The sequence below is a fragment of the Emydura macquarii genome, unplaced genomic scaffold (assembly GCF_026122565.2).
Source record: "Emydura macquarii macquarii isolate MOO-44397 ecotype Brisbane River unplaced genomic scaffold, CSIRO-AGI_Emac_v2 contig_2948, whole genome shotgun sequence".
Lineage (NCBI taxonomy): Eukaryota > Metazoa > Chordata > Testudines > Chelidae > Emydura > Emydura macquarii.
Genome location: NW_027133085.1, coordinates 1,700,316 through 1,726,684, shown reverse-complemented (window position 1 = coordinate 1,726,684; position 26,369 = coordinate 1,700,316). Strand labels below are relative to the sequence as shown.

Genomic DNA, 26,369 nt, shown 5'->3' with positions numbered 1-26,369 from the left:
GTCTGGTACTAAATGTAATGGCGTGGCACCCACCTGTCACAAACACCACTTCTGGTCAGGTGTGTCTGCAGTTTCTAACCGGTCCCAGTCCTGGTATCAGGCCGTACCCCCAGAGCTTCCTCCCTCTCTGGTCTGTTCTAGCCCCAGCTCTCCAGCTGGGCCACTAAACAGTTCTGTTCCCCTTTTGGGGGTTATATACTGGGACCACTTAGTCAGTGGCTGGGAGGGGGGCGGTCCTAGCCCAGGGACCCTATAGATAGCAGCCATCTGTCATGTCCTTTCAGCAAAACTGCCTTCAGTTCTCCGAGCCACTTCCTTGCGGCCCCAGCCTTCACCAATGCTTCACCCTTACCTCAGGGCTCATCTAAGTTCAAGCCCAGCAGCAGCCACCAAGTCACTGCCAGAACTGAGCTGTCTGTGGTGCTGCAGTTCACTTTGGTGAGCCAGTGGCACCATCTGCACTCCTCTGGCTCCAGCAAGGAACTGACTGTTTCTGACTCTGCAGATCCTTTTATATGGCCCTCCTGGGCCCTGGTTGGCTGCTCCTGGCAGCCACTTAAGGCTGCTTTGAGGACTCCTCTACTGCTCCTTTCCTGGGCTGAGTGTGGCAGGACCCTGAGGCCTCCAGCAGGGGGCTTCTGAGCCTAGTCCACCTTATCACAACAGAGTTGCACCATTTTAACTGAAGGTGTGATGTTAAGTCAATTTATTTAAACTGATGCAATTTCCTGGGCCTGGACACGCATCAATTTAAACCTGGCTTACATCAGCTGGTTTCTCCCCATTCACGGGATAAAACTGATGTAGACTATCCAAACACAGTGTTGCACTGGTTTAACATCACACCTTTTGTTAAATCAGTGCAACTGTGTGTTTAGACAAGCCCCTCCCCTGGAGGCACTAGGGAAACAGTGGTAAATAGGGAAACAGAGCCACTGTGGCTCCGCAGTGTAGGGCAGCACGAATCCAGGAGCCCATCCAGGGATCTGCACCTCAAAGAACCCAGCTCCTGAAGCTCTTGGTGTGGCCATTTGTACTGGCTCTTGTGGGGGTATGGACCAGGGCAGGGCTGACAGATCGGCAGTTACATAGATATTCCCTTCTCCCCCTCTGCTGCCCACATCAGAATATGCTAGGCCTGTAGCACCTGCTTCAGTTCTTAGGCTGTGCTAATAGCCTGGGAGCAACTTCACTTCTGTTTCATGGCCTGGAAGAAGGATTTCTCCCTACCCCTCCAGGACCCAGTAGGTAGGAGCTGGGACAAATTTACAGGCATCATACTGTGCTCCTATCTCCTCTGAATTTTCTTCAGTATCTCCACCCTTCTTCAGCACCAGCTGGGGGAGGACAACAGCTCAGTCAAGGTCTTTCTGCTCCCAACACTATAAAGGGGCCGCTAGGCCTCAGCTGCTACCACCCCCACCACATAGGCTCAAAGAAAGAGCAGTAGCTCCCAGAAGACATGCCTGCCCCAGGAGCCACAGACCTCCCCTGGGATGGTCAACTTTCACAAGCCCCTGGACACAGCATCGAGAATTAGTTGAAGGCAGACCAGTATCTCTGTAGCTTCTTGTTGTCACTTTCCCAAGGGCCTTGACACTTAAAAAAACCCCTACTAAAGAGCCCCCTTTGTCATGGGATGTTGATATGGTTCTGAAAAAAGCTGATGAAAGCTACTTTTGAATGCCTCAGTTTCTGTGGTTGCTTACAGGAAAGGTAATTCTGTTGATGGCAGTGACTGGTTCACAGAGGGAGTGAGTGTCACTCCCTAATCCACTTTATACCTGATTTCACAAGGATAAGTAGTGATGATGATACTGATCTCCTTTTGTAAAGTGCTTTGGGGGCAGCTGATGAAAAGCACTGTATGAGAGCAAAATATTATTTGTTTGTTGGTTTGTTTGTTTATTGGGGTGCTGCTGATGCATCCAGGATTCCTCCCCAAGATGGTGTGATTGCTTCAGCTACACCAATGGCTGCCACATCCTGCCCACACTTTAGCCATGCCCATCTCAGAGAGGCTCTTTTCCAAACACTCATTGTCAAAAGGTTCTTGTAGCCAGATTTGCTGTGGAACATTACCCAAGCTTCTTACTCTCCAAGAGTGGGAACTTTGGTGTACAGTGTCCTTTAGAGAAGGAAAAAACAGTGACCTCTAACTCTGTTTCTCTAGAGTTATTCTGACTATATTCTTATTCAGCCACCTTCCCACAGAATTTGTGGATTATCTTTTTAAAGATGTTTCTATGCTGATAACATATTTTGCCTCTTCATATTCGACAGGCTGGACATAGACTGTCACAATTAGTATGAGGTTCCAGGACATAATTGAGTATTCTGTTTAGCTAGCTGTCCTTCAAAGACAGGAACAACATTTCAATGAGAGTGTGTGCAACAGAGTTTTAAAATAATTTTTCAGTGAATTAAGTGCTCATGAGGGAGAGCCTTGTGCTTTCCCAACCAGAAAGAACACAACTTGATATTTATAGCACATGGCTCAGTATGAGAAGATCTCACTTCTCTGCCTTGCTCTGCCACAAACTAACTATGTGAAAGTGCCTGAGACACTTAAGCACCCATTTTCAAATTAGGATGTGTAAAATTACACATCTGACCCCTTAGTTAGGTGCCTAAATAAGTGGTCTGTGTTTCAAAGTTGTTGAGCACTCCAGACTTCCTACTGAAGTCAAAGAGCTTCAGATGCCTGGAACCTCTAAATATCAGGTCATGTGAGTGTCTAAAGATGAATTTAGGTGTGTAATTTTAGGTATCCACCTTTGAAAATGGAACCATTAACTTCTTTATGCCTCACTTTTCCCAGCTTGAAAGTGAAATTATGACGGTTGCTCTGCCTTGCAAGAATGTTCTGTGGCTTTTTTTATTAAAATGATTTGACATGGTCAGACAGAAAGTGTCAGAGAAATGCAAATAGATCTAGCCATTCGCTTGTTCAGCTACCAGTGTTGCTAACTCTCATGATTTTATCTCAAGTCTTGTAATTGTTGGTGTTTTTCTTAAAGCTCCAGCTTCTGGAGTCACCTCCTTTTGTAAGAATCTCAGCTTTCATTTAAAAGAGAAGGGTGTGTCCAGCCCTGGTAGTTGCAGAGAAAGCTTGAAAATGTGACTTCTAAAGGCCCCCAAACGAGAAGGCAAATAAAAAGAACTCAAACTATATTATTTTTTAAATCTCTTGATTTTTGGAGGCCTGACTCATGATTTCTGAACTCTTGGGGTTGGCAAGCAGCCATACCTAGCTCTGACCACATATGAAGTGGGGAGACTTAAGCCCTTGAAGCCTATCAGACTACTCAGCAGGCATAAAGTTAAGCAGGTGAGTAAATCTTTGCAGGATCAGGCCTTAAAAGAGAAAGAAAGCTGGTGAAAACCTTGACATTTTAAGAGTAAGTTTCTAATCCTTTTCTTTGAAAATACTCTTGAAAATGTAAATGAATTCTTATGATTGGGAGTTTGTGGGATATTCATTCCCCTCTTTGGGGTCCACTGGAGGGCATGATATGACTTTATAGCTGTAGTGGGCAGTGCTTTCCAGGATGATGCGGAAGACAGAGTCTTGCAGCAGATGTAGCTACAAGGCGGCTGCTTGTAGTTGAGCTGGCAAAAAGGAGGGTAGCTCATTAACAGTGAACACAGAGTGAGTTTGTGGACTGAGAACAGAACTGGGAGCAAAGTACTCCTGCCATTAAATCTTGGCTCTGACACTGACTTCCTCTGTGGGACTAGTCAAGTCATTTAGCCTTTTTGTCTTAGGGTGCGTCTACACTTCAAATTAAAAAAACAGAACTATGTCAATGAGTCTCAGCGCGAAATAGCTGTGTAGATATTCTCGTTCAGGCTGGAGCCCAGGTCCTGAAACCCAGTAAGGTTTCAGTGAATGGTTCAGTTAATTCACTGAAAAATGCATGGTTGCTTTTTCAGAAACTTTGGCTTCCAACTAAGCATTTTAATAATAGCACTAAAACAGATTATTTATTTAATAACAGTTTATTATTTAATAACTTAATCTTTTATATTAGGATCTTAACCTCATCAGTATGCTTGTTGACAATGCTACAGTTGGTGAATGGAGCCTCCAGGGTCTTCCAAATGATGACCTTTCAATTCAGAACGGCATCATTGTCACAAAGGCATCTCGATATCCTTTGCTGATTGACCCACAAGGTCAAGGAAAGATCTGGATTAAAAATAAGGAAAAGAATAATGAACTTCAGGTACATTCTTTGTTTAAAGCATTTTTCATCTCTGTGTCATGTTAGATCTTTGCTAGTATTATGATAACCAATACAAGATAATTAGACACCACCATATTTTGGCTGTTCACTATAATAATTGAAATCAACAGTTCATTCTATACTGTCTGTGCTGAAAAGATATAAAGAAATGCTGTAAAGCTTATGTATATATATTATACCTTAGAGGACGATAAGAGGATGATATCCGTGTAATAAATTGTATTTATCCTACACCTTTAACCACCTTACCCACACTCTAGTCACCAGTCCACCATCTTTGGGATTTGGAATTTACTGTAAGATTCCAGACCTCTGAGATCTTCAAACAGATCTTTTTGTTCAGTCAGCTTTCCACATTGATGTTCCCTTTCTGTTTCAGTTTTTCTCCCCATTCATTTTTCATGACCCCTCAGTGGCGATCCAGTGGTGTTGCTGGAGGCTCCAGGTCTAAGCTCTGCCCTTTAGCTCAGACCACCGGATTTTCTGCCTACAGCAGCATGACAAATTGGTGGTTCAGTTTCTCCCAACTATTTTGTTTTACCATATTTGTTTGTATTCATTTTTTTGCAGTTGCAATTTATAATCACCCTCCTCCTCCTCCCTGGATCAGGTAAATAGCAGCATGGTGGCTTCAACCACCTGGATCTGCCACTGCCAGACTCCTGTGTCCCCACTCAGACATGGCTGAGCTGTCCTGCAAACACCTGGCTTAGATATAAGCAGTATTCCCTATGCAAGGCAGCACTTATAGGCTCCATAGAGATGGAATTATTCCCTGCCTGTTCGCAGGGCTCAGAGTCAGACCGGCATGTGGAGTCATGACTTCAAAGCAGAAAAGCCCACTCAGGGGTTTCTGAGCTTTCAAGAAGAGATCCTGAAGATGGGGAGGAAGCTATCTGGCCAGCTCAGCAGATAAGTCTCACGACAGAGATGGGCTGGATCCTGAAAGGATCCAGATACTGAAGAGGATCCTCTGCTCCTTGGGGAAAATAGCAGGGCTCCTACCCAGCTTCTCTTCGTCCCACTATGAACTGGGGGATTCTCATGATACTCAGGGTAAGTGCTGCAAACCAGAGAGACTCCCAAAAGGCAAAAGCAATTGTATCCTTTGCAAGGCAGTAATAAATATTGTTAATGAACAAGTGGGGAGACAATTTGGAGCAGAAGCTTCCAAAAACACCTAGATAATTTTTCCTCCAAACCAATAAAATCCTCAGCATGACAAAGATAAAAAAGATTTGTGTACAAGAGCTCACAATTCCTGTACAAGACTGTTCCTTCTGATCCAGCCTCTATAACCAGACTTTGAAGTGGCTGATGGTAGTCACAGCAAGGCACAGGTTGCACGTAACGCACCAAAACTCATGCGTAGACAATATGCCAATCAGTACCCTGTCCAGAGAAACAGACCCTTTCATAAATGAACAGCTGCTGGAAAGGATTCATAGCCACCAATTCTTCAAAACCAGTAGGCGCTTTTGAGCCCAGTGCAGAGAATTGCTCACCCAAGGATCAAAACAGACATGGCTCTGGCTGTAATTTTACCATAATGGTAAAGATTTGCAAAGATCCAAAACTTCATTACATTAGTCATCTCCTGAAAGGTCATCAGTAGTTAGTTATTTCCAATGGTTAGGATTGCTAATGCCATGCATCTACTTCAACCCTAGTGGGTTTTTCAAAGCACACCTGCTGAAATGCCTTCTGAAGACATAAAAACATGCACTTGGTGCAATGCAAAATTAGGCGAAATGCTCAGATAACATCCAGTGTCCTTTTGTGGGTAGGCAAGTACAGACAACATGCTGAAAGCCAACCCAACTTTCACTCTAGACACTTGCATACTCACTAGGGAAGCATCCACGCATACTTGGAAGACAGATTTCCAAAATCTCATAAGATATGTCTTTTTAGTTCATTTCAACACCTCTATCATGGTGTGTCTTTAAAAAATTATTTTAAAAAGCAAAAACCACAATAGTCACATGGGCTTGGACCACTGGTCCATTGAGTACTGTATCCTTTCTATGACCATAACGAGTACCAGCTGCATCAGTGGAAGGTGCAAGATACTACATAGCGGGCAGTTATGGTACACACAGGCAATTATGGTAATTCCTTGTTAGTAGTTGGCTTATTTTCAAGGCATGAATGTTTATATCCCTTCTGAAACCACGGAGTAACCAGAGGTCAAAGCTTCTCCATGGCAATGGAAATAATGTTCTGGGAAGAGAAATATCTGCTGCCTTTCAAGAGAGTTCATATAAAGGATACAGAAAAGATGAAAAAGGAGAGTTGAAGTCTTCCCCTCATGCTTCACTGATCCAGAAGGTACTTTGGATTTGCTAAATAACCAAGGACCCCACATTGTACCTTCAGAAGAGACCAGACCTCTTGAAGCTGGGACTCCTTCATGTAGACCCGGAACATGTACCATTAACAGCTTGGGCACTGGAAGAAAATTGTCGGTCAGCATGGAATCTCCATTAACCTCTGATACAGTCTGGTATCCAGACAGAACTTAACCAGGATATGTCATTCCCTGATCTGGTCAAATTTACGTTTCAAGTTTATGGGAAAACAGAAAGCTCTTTGGGACAGGGACTGCTTCATTGTGTATTGCCCAGCACAGTGAGGCCCTAACCTCTCCATGTTGTTATGATACAAATATTATAATAATCCCAAAGATCTGGTGATCTCAGCTACATTAGAATTTCTCCAGGAGATTTGGTTGGAGCCCTACAACCAAGCACCACAGAAACGCGGATGCCAGCCATAGTGGCATTTTGTAGCCAGGCACATCAGATTTTCCATTTGAGTATCAGGTGCCAAGTTTAATAGCAATGACAAATTAGACAAGTCTTTGGGTGGCTTTTCTAGTCACCATTACCTCTGAAAGGCAAGTTTTAGAATTAGTTCCCATATCCGTAGAAGAATCACACTACCTTTGTTATGAGGAAAAGATTATCTTTATAGCTCTAGAAACCTTTCTCTTCAAGGTAAGTTAGTCTTTTTACAATTCCTGGGAATAGTTCTCCAATCATTATGTTCTAACCCTTGAAAGGATGTGGCATAAATGGGCATTCCTACAACTCTAAAGATATATTTCAAGCGTATGGAATGCATATTGCCAATTGCACCCTGTTCATCTCATTCTATCAAATGTCAAGGCCTGAGAGCCTCAAAGTTGCTGCAGGTAAGATGCAAAAATCCTGCACCAGTTTGCTGGGCATCTGGGAAACTATTCACAGAAGTCCCTAGGAGCACTGGGAGAAAAGTATCTGAGTCTTATCTGAGGAGTATTTGCAAGGTAAGTTTCCAGTCCTCTGCAGAGGCATCTTTTGGTAGGCAGGTGCTAGTGGGTTGGTTCCCACATAATTCCATAGTATAAAAGTCTTTTGCTTTATATGGAAGAAACTTCCATGCCTGCCTACTGTTCTACTATAATAATTAAAGTCTGCTTATTCTTTCCCTCTCTACATCTGGAATGCACTGCTCATTGCTTCCCATGAGTAATGAATGGGGAGAGAAGATGTGCCACAGAATGAGAATTTTCTTCCTTTATATTTTTATGTCTGTTAGCAGCTTTCTCCGAATTCAACCCATCCTGATAGTCTGGTAAATGACCAGAATATAAATTGAAAAATTTCTCTAACAGGAGACTTAGCCATATATTTTCTTAAGGTTAATTTAACACATTATCCTAAATTGTCTTAATGCTAATAATTGGTTGCTGGAGGGTTTCTACAGCTGTGGAAGAACTCTGCTGTTGGCCTGAGCTGAAGCGTGGAGTTCAGTCCTGGAGCCTCCAGCAACAACACCTCTGAATTCCTTAGTTGGGGGTCATTAACCCATTAGTGGTGAGCCAAGAGAGAAGCTGCTAACAGAAAGAAAATGATCTAGTAAAAAATTTCTCATTCTCCTGCACAAGTGAGAAATTTTTACCTCCCCTCCAAACTTCACTCTTCCAGGATACAAGATGGCCAGTGGTGCAATCTTGCATCTTTGATGGATTTAAAGTTCACTATCTCATGATCCTGAAGAAGTAGAAATAGGAGCTTTATACCATTTTCTGCCACTGTGGTCCTGGTGGAGGTGGATTATTGGGAGAGTGCCATTGAAGCAGTCAAAGGTGCATGAGGATTGCAATTTACCTAATGAGTGCAATTTATCACATGGATACCCCCTCACTGTGAATGTGGTGAGTAGTATACTACCCCTAGATCCGGTCAAAATGAGGTTGATGCATGGGAAAAGGGACTGATTGAGAGAAAAGAAAAGGATGACATCAATAGCATCCTGGGTAATGATGATGTCCCATGTGTGATGTTATGACCTAAACCCTTACCTTTCTGGAGTTTGATCTAATCCCTTCTGCCCCCTGGCTCCAAACAGAAGGCCCACATCACATCACAATAGGATTTGGTATCAGGCCCAGAACCTTTAAATTGGTGATTGATAAACATCACCACCCCTAGGTATGCTGAAAAAAGACATCTAAATTAATGAAAAAACTAAAATCAGAAAAGAGGAAAAAATTATATAAAATATCTGCAGAGAACTGCCAAGGAAAATGGATGTTAATAAAAACAAAACAAAACAAAAATTGTTAGACTCTACGTGTTAACTAAATCACCTCTGTTTTGGCTAGAGGGGAACTTGAGCAAAAATCTACCAGTTCCCTAAGACCCTTCTTATCTAGAGAGGGCAGCTAGTAATATCTGGCATATGATTCAGAACTGTAATCCAGTGACTGATTTGTAACACCACATGTAGAAAGGATAAAGAACTGCAGCTCAAATAATGGGAAAAGCGAAAATGTAAAGAAAGAGAGAGAGGTGTTTAAAAACCTTCAAAGAGTCCTGTGAAGGAAAAAGGGACATTTATAGATCTAATGTTAACAAAAGCACCCCAGTGTGCTTTTTGACAAGAGTAATTGAAGAGAAAATTGTAAAAGAAAGATATTTATAATAACCCTTTATAAACCTGTGATATAATATATATTTATTTCACATTTGTTTTTAGAGAGCAAATATTAGACTTTTTATTTAAAGATAAACAGAATTGTTGATATCCTTATGTAAGTATCAAAAGAGAGGAAGCCAATACCATGGGTAAGGGAATGCAGCAGAGCTGAGACATTATAGGTTATGCGTTCCAGAAGATACTCATATTGATTTTGTTACAGTTTTGTCAAATGAATTTTAAAAAGTCAATTAATCCCATTTGTCCCATCTTTCCTCAAATAAATCCATTGTAATCTAATAGAGGCAGTAAGTCACTACATTTCTGTTCCTTTTTTTTCCTGTAGCCCAGCATCTCCCACAGTTCTGGACATCTGGGCTATTCTCCTTTCTCCACTGTTCGTGGAAGCAGGATCAGCATTTTGGTGCCACGTGGTCTGGCCAGGTGACCATGTCCCTTCTGCTCTCATTTGTTGCCAGATTCTCTGCCTCCATAGCAGCAGACAGAGTGGTTTCTTTGGCTCTCATCCTTCATCCTCTATTTCACCTTTTCTGCTTGTTTTTATGGGCTGTGGGGAGCAGTGTTCTTGCTTCTCAGCATTCCTCCTCCTCCCTGAATCAGTCATATGTATATGTATATGTGAGGCAGCCTGCCCAGGCTAGGCAGACAACAAGCTGGGTCCAGCCTAGACCCAGCCTTCCATCCCTTATTCTTTTAGATCCTGGGGCTGCAAGTTGGACAGGCAGGCGGGGTCCCCGACCTATCGAGGCAGCCACAACTCCATCAGGGGTAAAATAGGAGATATGAGACCTCTGATTCCTCCTCTATTGAGGAAGGTGAGCTGTCTGACTTAGAAACCTGAGGAGGCTCCTGAGATTAAGCCTCAGAGTAAATTTCTCCCTTCTGAGGCTGCAATACTCCTTCACTCATCTTTCAAGGAAGTGATTAGGGAAGCATGGAAGAAGCCTGATAAGGGCAACATCTTAACAAGACCAACCTCAGGGTCTATAACATTCAGGAATCAAATGGTGCAATTGCTGAGGCACTGAAGGTTGACACTGCTGTAGCATCCCTTGCTATGGATATGGTTATTCCCTCAGAGGGGGAGTTCTGTACTAAGGATCTCACAGATAAAAAGATGGAGGCTCTCAAAAAGGGCTTTGAAGCCTCCTCCACCACTCTCCAAGCATCCCTGGCAGCTGCCTTTTTTCAAGAGCATCTCTTTTCTGGCTGAAAGATCTCACAGCCATTAAGGACAGAGATAACCCTGACTTTGGTTCCACTTTAATTAAAGTCTCCCTAGCAACAATGTTTGTAGCTGATGTTTGAACAGATGCAGTGAAGCTCTCCTCAGCCCAACCCATGTCTTCCAGCTCAGCGACTTGGCACCAGCATTACCTATGGCTCCGAATCTGGAAGGCGGATACTCTAAGCAGTCTTATGCCTGGCCAAGTTTACAGACTCACTGCTTTTTCGAGAAAAGCTGGAAAAGATGGTGGCTGACAATGCAGCAGAATCCAAACACTTTTTCTCTTTACCACTAAGTACCCTCAGGAGGGAATATAGCCTGGCCTTCAGCAAGAGGTGCTCATTGTGCTCCTCGTCCTCACAAAGATGCCAGTGAAGGGACAATAGATTCCCCAAGGGAAAACAGCGGAATCGAAGCCCAAAGGGTGTGGTTAATCCAGACATACCTCAGGGTGCCCCTTTCCCCCAATCCACTGTTGGCAGAGATTGCACAGGCCTCCATCTAGAACTGAAGCTAGGAGGCAGGATTTCCCATTTCATAGAGGAATGGTTTTCATCAACCACAGACGTGTGTCAGGGAGATAGTGAGCCAGGTATACTCCCTCGAGCTGTGGGCTTCACCCCATCCATTCTTCATCCAATCATCGAGCTCCAATGACCTCATAAAACACAATCTAATCCAGAATGAAATATCTCATCTTCTGAATATGGGAGTGATAGAGAATGTTCTCTAAGAGGAAAGATTCTCCAGGTTCTTCTCCATCTTCTTCATTGTACAGAAGTGCATGGGGGGAGTAGGGAGGGTAGGAGGTATAACAGCCAGTCTCAATCTCAAAAGGCATAATAAATGGATAAAGAAAATGAAGTTTTGCATGGCTTCTAAAGTATCATCCCTGTCCCAGGAGGACTTCTTCACTTCAGGAGGTCTAGTGAATGCATATCCCCATATTCCCTTCAGACCATGCCACTGCAGACTTCTGAGGTTCATCTATGCAGGAAACATTATCAGTACTGAATACTCTTTTTCAGCATGTCCTTGGCCCCCCAGGATTTTTACAAAGATGGTGGTTGTAATTATAGCCATACTTAGATCACAGGGAATTCACCTGTATTCCTTCCTGGATGACATCAGAGCTCCATCACCTCAGCAGTGCACAGGGCCCTGTCTCAGATGTTGAATCTCCTCCAGGTGAACAGCTTCATCATCAATGCCAAGAAAAGTTCTCTGTTTCCATCCAGGAATTTATTTGCTTGATCCAGAGCAGCAGGAGGCCTACCTTAGCACTATGTCTCCAACTGCTAGGACTTCTGTTTTAATGCATAGGGGTCAATCCATGAGGACAATCATGCATCAGAAGTCTTAAAGCCCTCATACTAAAGGTGTGGGACCACTCCCCGAAACACATGAAAGATCAAGTGTGGGTTCCGACACAGGTGTCCAACTCCTCACAATGGCGGCTAGCCCACATCAGTGTCTGCAAAGGCATGCCCATCTGGCTTCCAGTTCCTTTATTCCTGGCAACTGAAGCCAGCATGGAGAGCTCACTTAGAGACCCAAACAATCCAGGGCCTCTGGGGCGAGGAGGAAAAGGCTCACAGGCACAGCATAAACCTCCTAGAACTGAGAGCTGTCAAACTAGCTCTGCGAAGGTTCCACCCTACCCTAAGGAGGAACCGTGTTCTGGTTAAATCAGACAATATGACTATGGTCACATATTTAAACAGCCAGGGGGGAACAAGGACTCCGGCACTACCTGCAGAAGCAATGGAAATAATGAGATGGGCAGAACAGTTCCTCCTTTCTTTCAGAGTGATCCATATCGAAGAGGACTTGAACCAAAAGGCTCAGCAGGCACATGGTCAAAAACAGAGTGATATCTGAATCAGGAGGTTTTCAGTCTCATCCAGTTAGGCACTGGAACAAATTGCCTACCGAGGTTGTGGAATCTCTGTCATTGGAGGTTTTTAACAACAGGCTATACAAACTCCAGTCAGGAATAGTTTATTTATTGCTTAGTCTAGCTTGAGTGCCGGGGACTGGACTAGATGACCTACTGAGGTCCTTTCCAGTCCTACACGTATATCATTGTTTCAAAGGGAGGCAGACCCCAGATCCATGGGGACAAATGCCTTACCGCACAGATGGCCATGGGGCCTACTCTACACATTTCCATCCTTTCCACTGCTGAGGAAGATGGTCCAGAAAATACGAGAACAGGCTATGGTAATAGTGATAACTCCTCATTGACCAAGGAGACCTTAGTTCTCAGACCTGACAGAGCTGAAACTGGAGTCCCCACTCAAGCTTTCTTGGACACCAGACATCCTCTTGCAAGGTCCTCTTCTTCATCTGAAACCAAAACAACTTGACTATTGAGAAAGAAGAACTAGAAGGTCTTGGTCTTTCCACTAGAGTCATTAAGACATTGCTTTCATCTAGGAGAGTATTGACACTATCAATTGCTCCATCTGGTCCAAAGTCAACAACTAGTGCCAAGAGCACCATGCAAATCCCAGAAATCTAGGAAGTCCAACCACACTGGACTTCTCCAAGAAGTCATAGATGGAGGCCTTCATACCAGTACCATTGCATGTCAGGTGTCTGCTCTTAGTAGCAGAACTAATCCACAGATAGCCACGTTCCTTCAAGGCGTCTGATAAGCACACCAGTGACCTTCTGCTAGTTTTGAGGTCCCCGATGATCCATCCATTGAAGTGTCTGACTTTGGTGTCAGCCTTTTATTTACTCACTAAGACTTGTTTCTTATTAGTTGTCAGATCCTCCAGGCAAGTGTCAGAGCAGGCAGCCTTATCTGTATGGGAGCCATACTGTGCGTTCCACCAGAGCAAAGTGGTGCTCAGGACACCAGAATCCTTTCTTCTTAAGGTAAATTTCTCCTTCCACACTTCCCAAGAGGTTGTGTTTCTTTTGTTCCGTCCAAAACCATAACATCCAAATGAAAAGATAAGGCACACCTTAGATGTCAGAAGAGTGTTGAAATTCTATCTCAAGCGTACTGAATCTATGAGATGATCAAGCTCCCTATTCATGTCCTTCCACTTGAAGGACTCAGAGCTTCCAAGTTCTCCATTTCTAAGTGAATTAGACTATGTATTGTAGAAGTCTAGTACAAATCATCAGGGGCTCCTTTCCCAGAAGGGATCAAGGTGCAATTCACGAGATCCTTAGAAACCTTATGGACAGAATGGGCAAGTGCATCCATTTAGGTTACACCTTCATTAAGTAAGACAAGGTGGACAGCAATACAAAAGTGTCTTTTGGCAGGAAGGCACTGTAGGCCGTGGCCCAGTTATATTACAGTGAACTTCTGAGTGAGATCATAAAAAAGGGGATACTTCTTTCCTACCAAACCTTTGTTTCATAACCCTCCCTACATCTGTTCACTGCTTGCTATTTCTCAAACATCTGGAATTGTGGGAGACTCTGGGCTGCCGAACAGAAAATTTCTTACCAGTAATTTCCTTTCTCCTGGCAGTGTCTCCCACAATTCTGCCCATTCTCTGTAGCTCATGAGTCGAAGGTCAGATATAGTCATTACCATATGATCGTCCTCCTTGATCTAATGTACAGAGTTATTTTGTTATTTCTGGAACATGTGTTAATGATGTTATGCAAGTATAACAGTTTGGGAATGAGTCATCTGACAGCAAGCAAGGAGCAGAGGGGGAGTGGCCAGATTGGGCATGCCAAAGTGCTGAGCTGCAGATAGAGGAGTGTAGCCCATGCATCCAGAAGTGTGGGACATACTGCTAGAAGAAAGGAAATTATAAGTAAGACATTTTCTGATACCGGTTCTGTGTAGGATATATGTTTCGACAACCAGAGTGATAAAATACATTTACTGGGTGTAACCACACAAATTTTGGACAGATTTCTGTCTTTATTTACATTCAGAAACATCAGGATATATTCCTAGCACAATGGCCATGGGAACTTCTGGGATACGGGCTCTGAAATAACTTTTTCATCAACTATCTGACATCAGACCAGTAGTTATATTAGAATTGAAAGCCAGTTCTTCATCTGAAAAAACACACTGGGGTCTTCTTGCTCAAATTTAGATTTATAAACATCCCTTTTTCTTTTCTGGATCTCTTTACAAGTATATTAAAACACCTCCTCTCTTTATTTCTTTTTTTATTTTAGCTTTTTCATGCTTTTAGTTGTGTTCATCATTTCTAGGGGTGAAGCTAGTCAACAGACATTGGTTCAGGGGTTCTGGACCTTACACCAAAACCTTTTGTTTTCCCTCCCTAGGTAAGGTTGGCCTTCCAGATGGGAATCAAGGGGTGAAAAGGGTTATGCCAGACCCTTGGAAGGGCGAAGGGTTAGGTCATAACATCACATCTGGGAAATCGTCATTTCCTGTGGGTTGTTGTATTTATCTTATTTCTCAAGCAATCTTTTCTCATCAATCAACCTCATTTTGACAGAAGCTATTGACATAGTACTATTGAGATAGTTATATATATACTTCAGTTTTAACAAGGCTAAAAGTGTGAACAGCTATTGTAATAATCATTTCAATTATATAGTGTTTTATACCAATGCACTATAATTTCTAAACATTTTAATTTAAAAAGTATAAAGACAGATGCTAGATAATACTTAGTCCTGCCTCAGTGCAGGGGACTGGACAAGATGATTTATCAAGGTCCTTTCCAGTCCTACATTTCTATTATTCTATGCCTATTCGGCAAGGGCTTTCTCTATTTTAATTGTGTGCGTATCTAGTGTCATCTGAAAGAACACAATATAACAGGCAGATGAAGAACACTATTCTATTTTCATCTAAAGACTGAAAAAGACTTACATGCAATTTAAGAATTATAACTAAGTCATGATCTGACCATTTGATATTCAGAGATTTGGGAAATGTTATCTAATCTGGAATTTGATCTCATGAGGTGCTGAGCTCCTGTTGAAGTCAATGGAAATTGAGGGCTGTCAGTACCTCTCAAGAGGCACTCAATACCTCACAATATGTGGCCCCTGATCATTCTCCGCCTCATAAGGGTGTTGTGAGGATAAAGTCACTTATGTTTATGAAGTAGTCAGACACTACAGTGATGGGAACCATGTGTAAAGTAAGCAAATAAGATAGATAATGAGGAAAAACAAAGAGCCAGCTCCTCTTCCCATTCAAGTTAATGACAAAACTTCCATTAATTCAAATGGGAGGAGGCCCAAAAATTGTGGTGATATGTGTGGATCTCTCACTGTGGATTCAATTTTAAAAAAATTATGATTGATTTATGTTGATCACTAAATAAAGCAAGACTATATTTCATTATAAGTAAATCTTCATAGGTTACATCTCTGAACCACAAGTACTTCAGGAGTCACTTAGAAGACTGCCTTTCCCTGGGAAGACCTTTGTTAATAGAAGATGTTGGAGAAGAACTTGATCCTGCTCTTGATAAAATTTTGGAAAAAAATTTCATAAAATCTGGCTCAACTCATAAAGTAAGATGAATTTTGAACATGAAAATAAAAGGATAGTGGCATAGATACCTGATATCAGCTGGTGACTAGACACCACGGTGGTTGGCACCTTTGAAATATTTAGACAGACATCACTTATTTTCACAAAATAATTTATCTGAATTGTTCTGATTTTTCTTTAAGAGGGATCATCTTTCATTGGAAGAAACAACTGTTTGTTGGAATGTCAGCTTTTAAAAAACTATAAATATATTTATATTTTATTTTCAGGTAAAAGTAGGTGACAAGGAGGTAGATGTAATGAAGGGATTTACCCTTTATATATCAACTAAATTGGCTAATCCTGCCTATACTCCGGAAATCAGTGCAAAAACAGCTGTGATTGATTTTACTGTTACCATGAAAGGCTTGGAAGATCAGCTCCTTGGCCGTGTTATTCTCACTGAAAAACAGGTAAATGCTGATCTTTGCGTTAGCAACATTTTAACTTGTATAAAAGAGAGGATTTACTGGTATTTGTTGTTTGAGTTGACTTATTGTCACAATTCAGGGTGCAACCCAGACCAGAGAGAAGTTATGTCACCAACTGCCCTGTAACTCTGGGTGCCTTTAGACACTGCTCTGCTGCTGTGTCTCACAGCCTAAACACCAACAGCCAAGAGCATGGTTCCCTGAGTGTCTATGTGCTGTACGGCCCTGGCACAGTGTTCTGATCCCAGCAGCCTGCCTACAACACAACAGCCCCACTGTGGTCTCCAACAGCCTTAGTTACTGCTTGCAGGGTGACCCCAACACACTCCCAGTCCTAAATTTCCCCAAGGCAGTCTGCCCTGAAGTGTCCAGCACTCTCTTGGAACACTCAGAGAAACAATAAGTTTTGTTGCTTCTTTAAAGGGACAGAAGTACAGGGTATCACTTTAACTCCAAGGTTAACAGTCACTTCCATTCAGATACAACACTGGGTTTATTAATGAAAGGACATAAGTTAAGTGATACCAAGTAGAAGGAATTGAAGGTAGAATGGGTTACAAACAAAGTAAAAATATGCTTTCTAATGCCTAAGACTTGACTTAACTAAAGCTATATTATTTGCCTAAGCAGCTTTTTCACTAATGTTCAGTCCCTAGAAACTTCAGCCCTCTTGGTTGAAGGGCCTATCTTTCTCTGCTTGCAAGAGCTATGGCCCCTTGTGTCTGTTCAGTGATGGATGCCAAGATGGCTTCTTCTTTTCCCTGATATCTTCCCAAACTCCCTGTTTTGTCCCTAGACTCTAGATGACCTCGTGCTATTTTTTCCATCCTGTGGACTTCCCATTTCACTGCTGATTTGTATGGGAATGGGGCTTCCATTGTTTTTGGTCACATCTTGCTTAATTTAATTGAAGAGAAGTAGAAAGCTTCCTTCCTTCCTATCTAAGAGAGAGCCTGTTTCTCCCTTCATTTGGTCACAGGCTTTAAAGCATAATATCAGTGAGTACTCATAATTTCTCATTTAGTGTTAATATATACATTATAGTGATACTAATCACCAGTGTGAATGGCTTTCATAAAAGACCTTACTTGATACACTTTTATAATACAATAATAGCATATACAAGCAATTGATTCAATTACTTATCATTTGAGGGTCAGACCCCACAAGAGGCTGTCTCTACCACTTGCTAGGTTGATGTCTTTGTTTACCTTTTATGTAACTATGCCTTCATTGTGTCTGCCTGATGACCAGGCTGGTCAGACAAATAAATACACAATCTTTAATATTCCTTTGGGCTTATGAATTGCTTGCCAAACACATTTTAATAACATAACAATAGCATGGGACCATAACTCTTTGTACACATTCTGTACATACATTAGGCAAGAATATTAATGATCAGTAAGCTATTTTTTCCAATGTTATATTACATGCCAACTTTTGGTTATATCATGGCTACAGTGTATTAGGTGTAGTGATCTGACAAGACTTGCTGACAGAGTAGTGAACCATCAATCGGCCTCTGTTTCACATTTGTTTTGCATAATTCTGAACCAGCTCAAACACTGGGAGTACAAAAATTTGAATGAAAAAGTTAAAGTTTTATTGGGCTGAGAAGGAGAGACATAGATATAAACAAATAAACATAGATACACAGAGTACTGTATATACCATACATAAAGCACCCACCTGTACCAGCCTGGTTTAAAGGCAGTTCCTTGTTCCCTGATTTGTAGCACAGGCTTCCTGTTCAACTAGAAAAAGATTTTCATAAATCTGAATGTTTAAAAATGGAGTTTGCTACACGAAAAAGGGTTCCTGAACTGAAATCAATGTTATGAACCCAGGCCTGTTTGAGGAAATCTAATATGGGATTTTCAGAAGTGCTCATCTCTGGCCTGACTCTGCTCCCATTGACACTCCTATTGATTTAATTAGGAACAGAGTTGGGCCAGTGCTGAGTGCTTTTGGAAATCCCATTGCTGGTGTTTTGCAGAGACTCACTCCCTCACAGCAGACCTGTAAAGTTTTGCAACTTCCTTTCTTAGACCTTTTCTATTCATCTGTTTTATCCCTTCATGGGTTAATTGACTGCTTGCTGGAAAGTTTAGCAGTCAATGTCTTGCTAACTGGGGCTGCAGAATATTTGTTTAGTATTAGCACTACCTACTATATTGGGACATAGATGTGAAATGATAAACATTTATTAAACCTCTTTCCTTTTAGCAGAGATAAACTAGTTAAGGCACTAGTTCCTCCTCTCTTAAGAAGAGATTAATGTACTGGCACAGAAACTCAGAACCAAGGGAGGTCAGATAATGAAATATTCGTTTAAAGAAAAAACAGGGCTGTATCAGAGAAACTGAAAAGCAGACCTTCTGTTATAAACAGGAAGGCAAGAACACAACTTTTAACCTACAGTAACAGATTAAAAATGAGAGAAAGAGCCCTGACATTCTTAAAGGCTGCTACAGGAATCAGTAAAAAGTATAATTAGCAAAGGGTATATTCATCTAAGCTTAACCACTTGGGTGATGATAATTATAGCAGCATCCGGTTGTACCGTGCTAGTGAAGGTGAACTACTTCTGTTCCAAGCTGCTATCTTCTGATATTATAAATGCAGCCATAAAAATCCTAAGCAAGCAGAAACCTAACATCTTGGATCTTAATTCAGCAGCAAATAGGAAAATATTATTTAACCATTTATTTTAAAGATATACATTAAAATATTAAATATGGAATGAATTATGTATTAAATTGAATTCAAGCAAATATTTAAAGAAAAAACACATGCTTAAGTACTCTGCTGAATTAGGGCCTGTGACAGACTACTGAGAGATGGAGCTTGAGCAGTGCTCTAGACACTAATAGCACCAATTAGATTCCCCTGGAGAAGTCCTAATTGGTCAGGGGCGCCTGGTTACAAGACCAGACTGAGGTTAGGAAGTTCATGAGCTAATTAGTTCATTAACAGGCAAGTGATTTAAAAAGAGCACAAGAAGGAAATGTGGCAGGGGGAGGCCAAGCCTGGCCTGGCCTGGCCCCACCCAGGTAAAGGGGAAGAGCTCTGCATGGAGAGAACTCTTCCCTCTCAGGTGAAAGGGGATGATTGTATGACACTGTAAATCTAATTGCTGCATGGGACCGTTAGGGGTTGATATAATACAAAGAAAGTACACAGCGGTGGTTATAGACCGGAGATATTAGAGTCATTTGTGCCGGAAGAAAGGAGCAAAGGGCTACCAACCTTTTCACAGGGTCCTACTATATAATTCACATTTTAGAGTTAACTCATGCCCTGTGCTGTATTGGTATGAAAGTTTGAGGGGAAAATGTGGAGAATTTAAAGTCAAGATGAAATTCATGCTTGAGTCATTTCCTTTACTTACGATTCAATTATTTGTAACTTTCTAAGGTATCATAACTATCCAGTGTGAATGAAAAGCATCCGATGACAGTTTTCCAAAGTGAAAGATTTTCAGTATCTGGGAAGAATTTGGAGAGACTCCTTTATTCCTTGAAATTCAGAAAAGCATCTCCATTGTCTCAGTAACATGAGTAACCTATTGAAATGAGTGAAGATAAATTGTGAGGCGTTATGGACATAGATAAACCAGTATTTTTTTTAAAAAAACACTACACTTTTACTATAAAAGGTTTAGTCAGCTGGCTAAATAAACTGAAAATTCAGGAGAGGCTGCTGAGGATGGGTCAAGCAAGTATTCCAGCAGCTGGGACCGCATGCCCTTCCTGGCTATACCCCAATGTCCTGTCTGTACAAAGGGACTCCACAGCTGGCCACTTATGCCATCTTTGGGTCTGTATTTATGCCACTGGAGCAGCACAGATGAGCTTTAATAGGCTGAGATCTACTCCATTGTCTGTCTATCTTGTAGAAATGTTCTAGAAATTTCACATGGTACAAATGTTCACTGCTGGAGCATTGCCTACTTTATAAGCTTTGACAAAATTTGTACTTTGCTAAACCAAAAAGTAATGGAAATGGAAATGGAAAAGGTCATCTCTCCAGTTCCCCTGCCTAAGTAAGATTAGTCCATGCATTACATTTTCCAGTCGTTTGTCCAGTCTGATTTTAGCTATCCAAAACAATGTGTCTTTTACCACAGTTTCATAGACTTTAGTGTCAGGAAGTTTTCCTGATACTGAGCCTACATTTTCATTAATCAATATGCTCCATTACTCAAATTAATACAGTATGTGTATACATCCCATTTTTACATATCATTTTTGCATCTTAGAGAAACACTGGAAAAATTCCCAGTCTTTCTGTCATGCATGAAATCATACATTTTCTGCGTGGGTATAAGTACACTTTCCTTTGAATAAACTTGAAAGATTCTAATATTTTCTTCTACAGGAACTGGAGGCAGAAAGAGTCAAGCTGATGGAAGAAGTGACATCTAACAAGAGGAAAATGCAGGATCTTGAAGACAGTCTTCTCTTCCGCCTAACCAGCACTGAAGGGTCTTTGGTTGAAGATGAATCTCTGATAGAAGTCCTAAGAATCACTAAAACAACTGCAGAAGAGGTGACTTTTGGGGATATATTTTGTTGTTTAAATATTGTCTGAACAGACTTGCCTCTTTGCTGCCGTTCCGCAATTTATAGTACTACAAAATGTCTGACTGCATAGCAAGTAAATAATATAATTAGGCTTGGCAGGATTTGATATTAATGGATAAAGATAAAGAGCAGTAAATGCCAATTTCAGCAGACACACGGCAATCGGTGGGAAAAAAAATCAATTGATAAAAGTTGGCACAAGTGCAGCCTCTCTCCTTCCCCCACCGAGCACCTTGTGCCTGCAGGGATTGGGTATCACCAGCCCTGCAGCAGCACAGGGGAGCCAAGGATCCTCTCACTCGCTCCTATACTGCATGGCCTCAGTGCAGCTGACACATCTACCTGGAGGTACAAGGTGTGTGTGTGCGAGGGCGAGGGGTGGCTGTGATCCTGGCAGGGCAGAGCAGAGACCCCCCAGCCAGGACTGCAAGGGGGAGGAGTACGAGCCTCCAGCAGGATCCATTCAGCAGTTGAGGTGGCTTCCCCTGTAGATGGGGGCTGCTTCTCCTTCTCCTGCTCCTCCTTTTCCTTGCAGTCTCTGCTCTGCCCAGCTAGGACCACAGCCTCCCACCCACTGCTTCAGGGATCAAATGTCAGCGACCTCACAGGGAGCCCTCTGCAAGCCCACCTTCTATCCTCTATAGAAAATACAACTCTGCCTGTGCACATTTTTATTTAAATAATACCTAATGGTCCCAAGTGGTATCAAAGCACATCGTGCTCATGGTTGTGCAAACACATATGAAGACACAATGCCGGCTCTGAAGCTCTTACAATAAGTAAAATTTAAATAAAAATACTGTTATGTTCTTAATCAACACTTTTCTTTCTATATTTGCTGTATAAATCACAAATGACACAACTTTATCTGAATGATTTTTCAATTAATTTTAAGGTTAGTGAAAAATTAAATGTTGCAGCAGAGACAGAGGTGAAAATCAATACTGCACGAGAAGAATATCGTCCAGTTGCTTGTCGTGGCAGCATCCTTTATTTTCTCATTGTGGAAATGAGCTTGGTAAATGTAATGTACCAGACATCCTTACGGCAGTTCCTTGGCATTTTTGATCTATCAGTGGAAAAATCAGTGAAATCTCAGATCACAGCCAAACGAGTAGCCAACATAATTGAGCATCTCAACTATGAAGTATACAAGTACATTGTGCGAGGGCTGTATGAAAATCACAAGTTCCTCTTCACCTTGCTCATGGCACTGAAGATTGACTTGCAGGCCAAGAAAATTTCTCATAATGAGTTTCAGACACTCATCAAAGGTAGTTTCTTCTAACATGTTCCTATTTAAATATATCCATGAGTTGTCAAACCAGATCTTTGCAATATTTATACTAACAATATTTTGTGCCTTCCATCCAAGGATCTCAGTGTGCTTTATGAACATTAGTTAGGGTTTTGATTGTGGTGGCATTAAGCTACAGGCCTTGGTGGGGTGGTGGTACAAATAGGTACTGTGCCTTCTGAAGCATTAGCATCGAGCCACCCTTGAAAATGGGTGCGGTATGTGCTTCCTCATTCTAGGCCAGGTTTTGTGGTCTAGGTGAAGGAGGATGAGACTATCTTTGGATGCTCTCTCTCTTCTGCTTTGGGAGCTTTCATGCAGCACCGTGTTAGACAGGCAATTATTTCCACTTTTCAGACAAGGAAATGAACCATGGAGAAATTAAGATACCAGCCCTGTGGAATGCTGAGAGCCTTTAACTTCCACCCTTCAGGAGGCATTCTGTACTTCAGAGTCATACCCTAAGAGCCCCAATCTCTTGACTTCTTCTCCTGCATGTTAACTACAAGACCACCTTTTCTCCCCTTCCATTTTGTGGACATCAGGTTATACACAATGCTTCTGAATTAACAACTTTTTACAATGCAGTTTTGGGAGCCCAAATCTCTGTTTGCAAATTCCATAAGATTGTTACCGCTAAGAGTTATGTACTTGCTGACTCATAATTTTTTGGCTTAAATAATGAATGCTTTCTTCACAATGCTTTTCATCTTGCAGGAGGTGCAAGTTTGGATCTGAACTCTGTAGAACCAAAGCCAAAGAAGTGGATCCTTGACATGACATGGCTCAATCTTGTACAGTTATCTAATCTGTACCCTTTTAACCAGCTTCTGGGGCAAATTACTAGGAATGAAAAGGCCTGGAAAGCCTGGTTTGATGAAGAAGCACCTGAAGAGGCTCCTCTTCCTGATGGGTATGACAGTTTACTGGATACATTCCGTAAACTGCTCCTTATCCGTAGCTGGTGCCCTGATCATACCATTGCTCAGGTGAGGAGGAGAAATGTAATGTATAGTATAAGCCATAAGCTAGCATTCTTGGTATGAGTTTCTTTGGTATTGCCACAAAGTATGTGGCAGAAATCAAATTACCCATTCTGAATGTTTGGAACTATTTTATGGATACTTTTTACAGAGTTGGTTGTAACCAATTAAAAAGGAATATGCAATACATAATTAAATTGTTAGAGCTATTACGTTGCTTTATGTATCAGGAAGGGTTATCAGTCTGTACAGTACGGTCCTGAAATTTGTCAAGCTTTTGTGTTTCTTCAAATAATCAAAAAACACAATTTCATTTCTTCACTTCTTCACTTCTTCAGCAGTGGAAAGAGGACAGTTCAGTTTGAATCTCTGAAAGACACATTGCAAATATGAACCAGGTCAATATGAGATAATTTTTTTTACTTGCCAGCAAATTGATAAATCTGTTATTTGTACAGCTCTAGTCACCTCCCTTCCCACTCGCACTCCAAATTTGATGCCTGCAGCCCGATTAAAGAGTAGCATCTCACCTCTCCCATCTCATCTGTCATTACAGCTCTTGCAGATAACTTTTGGAGTCGCACCCCCTCTTCATCTAGAGGACAACATTTTTTCAGGGATCTTTCCTCAAGTAATACCACCAAGTTCCTACTGCTTTTTTATCCCTATTTGCCCAGCATGTCATAGCTGGCCAAATGGAGTAGGCAAAGACCAAGAGTTGATCTATGTGTGTAGGAGGAACCTGAGAAGGGGAGCTCTATCTATCACCATTGCTCCCATCCCCTGGAGTCTCATTCTACCAGGGCAAGGATCTCTGAGTCTGGATGGCTTATTCGGGCCTTTGCATCCACCAAGACTCCTCCAGAGACAAGATAACAAGGGTGTGTCCATCTTCTTCAGCATTTGGAACCTAGCAAGTGGTTCTGTCCTTATTGATCAGGGATTCTTTGATGATAAATCTCCTGGCCCAGTCCAACAGAAAGGGAAAAAGGGGTCCAAGATTCCCTCCTGTATTTTCAAGTGTGTAACTGAATCACTTGGCAAGGAGTCTGGCATTCTCTCCAAATCTTCCTCCTTCCATGAGGAGGATCTGGGAATTCTCAGCACTGTTTCCCTCCATTTCCTGGCTAATGGCAGAGTGGAGGATGAGGGGTCCAGGTTGTAATCAAGTCAGCAAGAAGAAGATCCAGAATTTCCATTCTTAGAAGGGATGAGCATCACTGCATCTTCCATGAAGACAAGGTCCTTTTGCAAACTCCAGAAACATTCATTACAAAGATAAACCCTTTATTCCATATATCATAGAAAAACAATTCTTCCTTTGAAAGAAAGAGCATGGTATATGCTAGATGTGAGAGGAGCAGTTAAAATATACCTTAATGGAAACTGAGCAGTTAAAAAAAAAACGAAAAACCTTTATTCTCTTCCTTTCTCCCTATATTCTGGGATCTGACAGCTTCTAAATCTTCCATTGCCAGCTGGATAAACTGTATCACCAAAGTTTACACAGCTGTGGATAAACCAGTTATAGAAGGGTTCAGAGTCTGTCTAACGTGCTCACTAAATCACATATCTAGGACTGGGGGAGAGGTCATGGTCTATAATGGAAAATTTAGTTCCCTGTCAGTCTACTCACATCCAAGATAAATCCTTTTGGGTGCTTTTGTAGTGGGACTCCTCAGGATTCATATTACTGTCAAAAAGGTAATGTTTTATATACCAATCAGAATTTAGTCTTTCAAGTTAGCTTTGGAAGTGCTCTTGTGACATGAGGACAAGAAGAAGCATGGGCAAGGTCCAGAGCCTTATGGATAAACTCTGAGCTGCCTCCAGCATTTGCAGGAGGAGAAGAGCTGCCCACATGTCTTGCACTAGGAATAGGTCAGTCCTAGAAAGGACACCATCAGGTAAGAAATTTTCCATTTAAAGCTATAATATTTGAAAGATCGTAACTTGGGTTTAAATTAAACTGAAAATTAAAGTCAGATCATGGCTATCAGTGACTAGTTCCTCAGATTCCATGTTAGTAGACATTGGATTTGAGTGACATTGGGTTGTTGTGGGTAAGGGCATAAAGATTTTTTTTTAATCTGTATTTGGAAATGTTTGTGGCAGGCTCGGCACTACATTGCAGAATCTCTCGGCATGAAATATGCAGAAGGATTTATTCTTGATATGGAGGCAATGTGGACTGAAAGTGACTGTCGAACACCCTTGACTTGCTTTTTATCTATGGGCTCTGATCCCACTGAAAATATAGAGCGTCTTGCAAAATCAAAGGTACCCTAAATTGTTTAGTAGAGCTGCATGAACAGTGGTAAAAATTATCGATGAATATTTTGTTGAATTAGAAACTGAATTTTGATTTGCTCACCCCTGTTTGTTCACTTTTCACATATGTTCATATGAGCTCATTTTGGTTCATGCCAGTGTTCTTGGGAAATGGATTTTGGGTCTGTGAGGAAATGGAAATATTAGAATTCTGCTTTTCCCAGCCAGTTTATACAAAGCGACTGCTGTTTCTGTGCCGGAGATTGCCATGGTCTGTCACTAGCAGAAGTACCTAGTTGTAACAAAAAAGCAGTGCTGGTGGTGTATATTGTTATATCTGGTTTATTGTATGAACTGATGGTCAAAAATGGCAGTTATAGCTGGAAATAGAACAATGTTTAATTAATCCAACAGTGAACACGTGTGAAAATGTTCCCTTAGAAGCCTGGCTGATGCAGTGAATGATGAAAGACAAAAGGAAACTACAGACCATAACTTTCAATAGATTTGCTTGATAGATATGTGAAAAATTGCTTACCAACAGCATAGCATCATTGGAAGAGGTTGTAGTCCCTTGTGTTTATGGTTCAAAATGTAGGCATAAACATGAATTTACCAAGAAGAATTTTTCACCTGAATATGGATGCCCATTGTGCTGCCTGTCTGTGAGGGTGTATATGAGACTCGGGCCAACATTTTTAAATAAAGATGCATATTTTTATAACATTAAGTTAAGAGTGGCCTGATAAGAGGCTGGGAATGGCCGATGGGATGGATCACTTGATGATTACCTGTTCTATTCTTTCCCTCTGAAGCACTTGGCATTGC

The 26,369-nt window shown here is 41.6% G+C and overlaps 1 protein-coding gene across 1 annotated transcript in view; it reads left to right on the top strand.

Annotated features, from left to right (window-relative positions):
• LOC137167668 (dynein axonemal heavy chain 5-like) overlaps nucleotides 1-26,369 on the top strand; it is a 243,129-nt gene that overhangs the window by 167,502 nt on the left and 49,258 nt on the right. Inside the window, exons 63-69 of the mRNA XM_067569914.1 lie at nucleotides 4,035-4,229; nucleotides 15,796-15,951; nucleotides 16,201-16,383; nucleotides 20,785-20,955; nucleotides 21,886-22,264; nucleotides 23,005-23,276; nucleotides 25,386-25,550. Coding sequence (XP_067426015.1) covers nucleotides 4,035-4,229; nucleotides 15,796-15,951; nucleotides 16,201-16,383; nucleotides 20,785-20,955; nucleotides 21,886-22,264; nucleotides 23,005-23,276; nucleotides 25,386-25,550 — 1,521 coding nt within the window. The remainder of the gene's footprint in view (nucleotides 1-4,034; nucleotides 4,230-15,795; nucleotides 15,952-16,200; nucleotides 16,384-20,784; nucleotides 20,956-21,885; nucleotides 22,265-23,004; nucleotides 23,277-25,385; nucleotides 25,551-26,369) is intronic.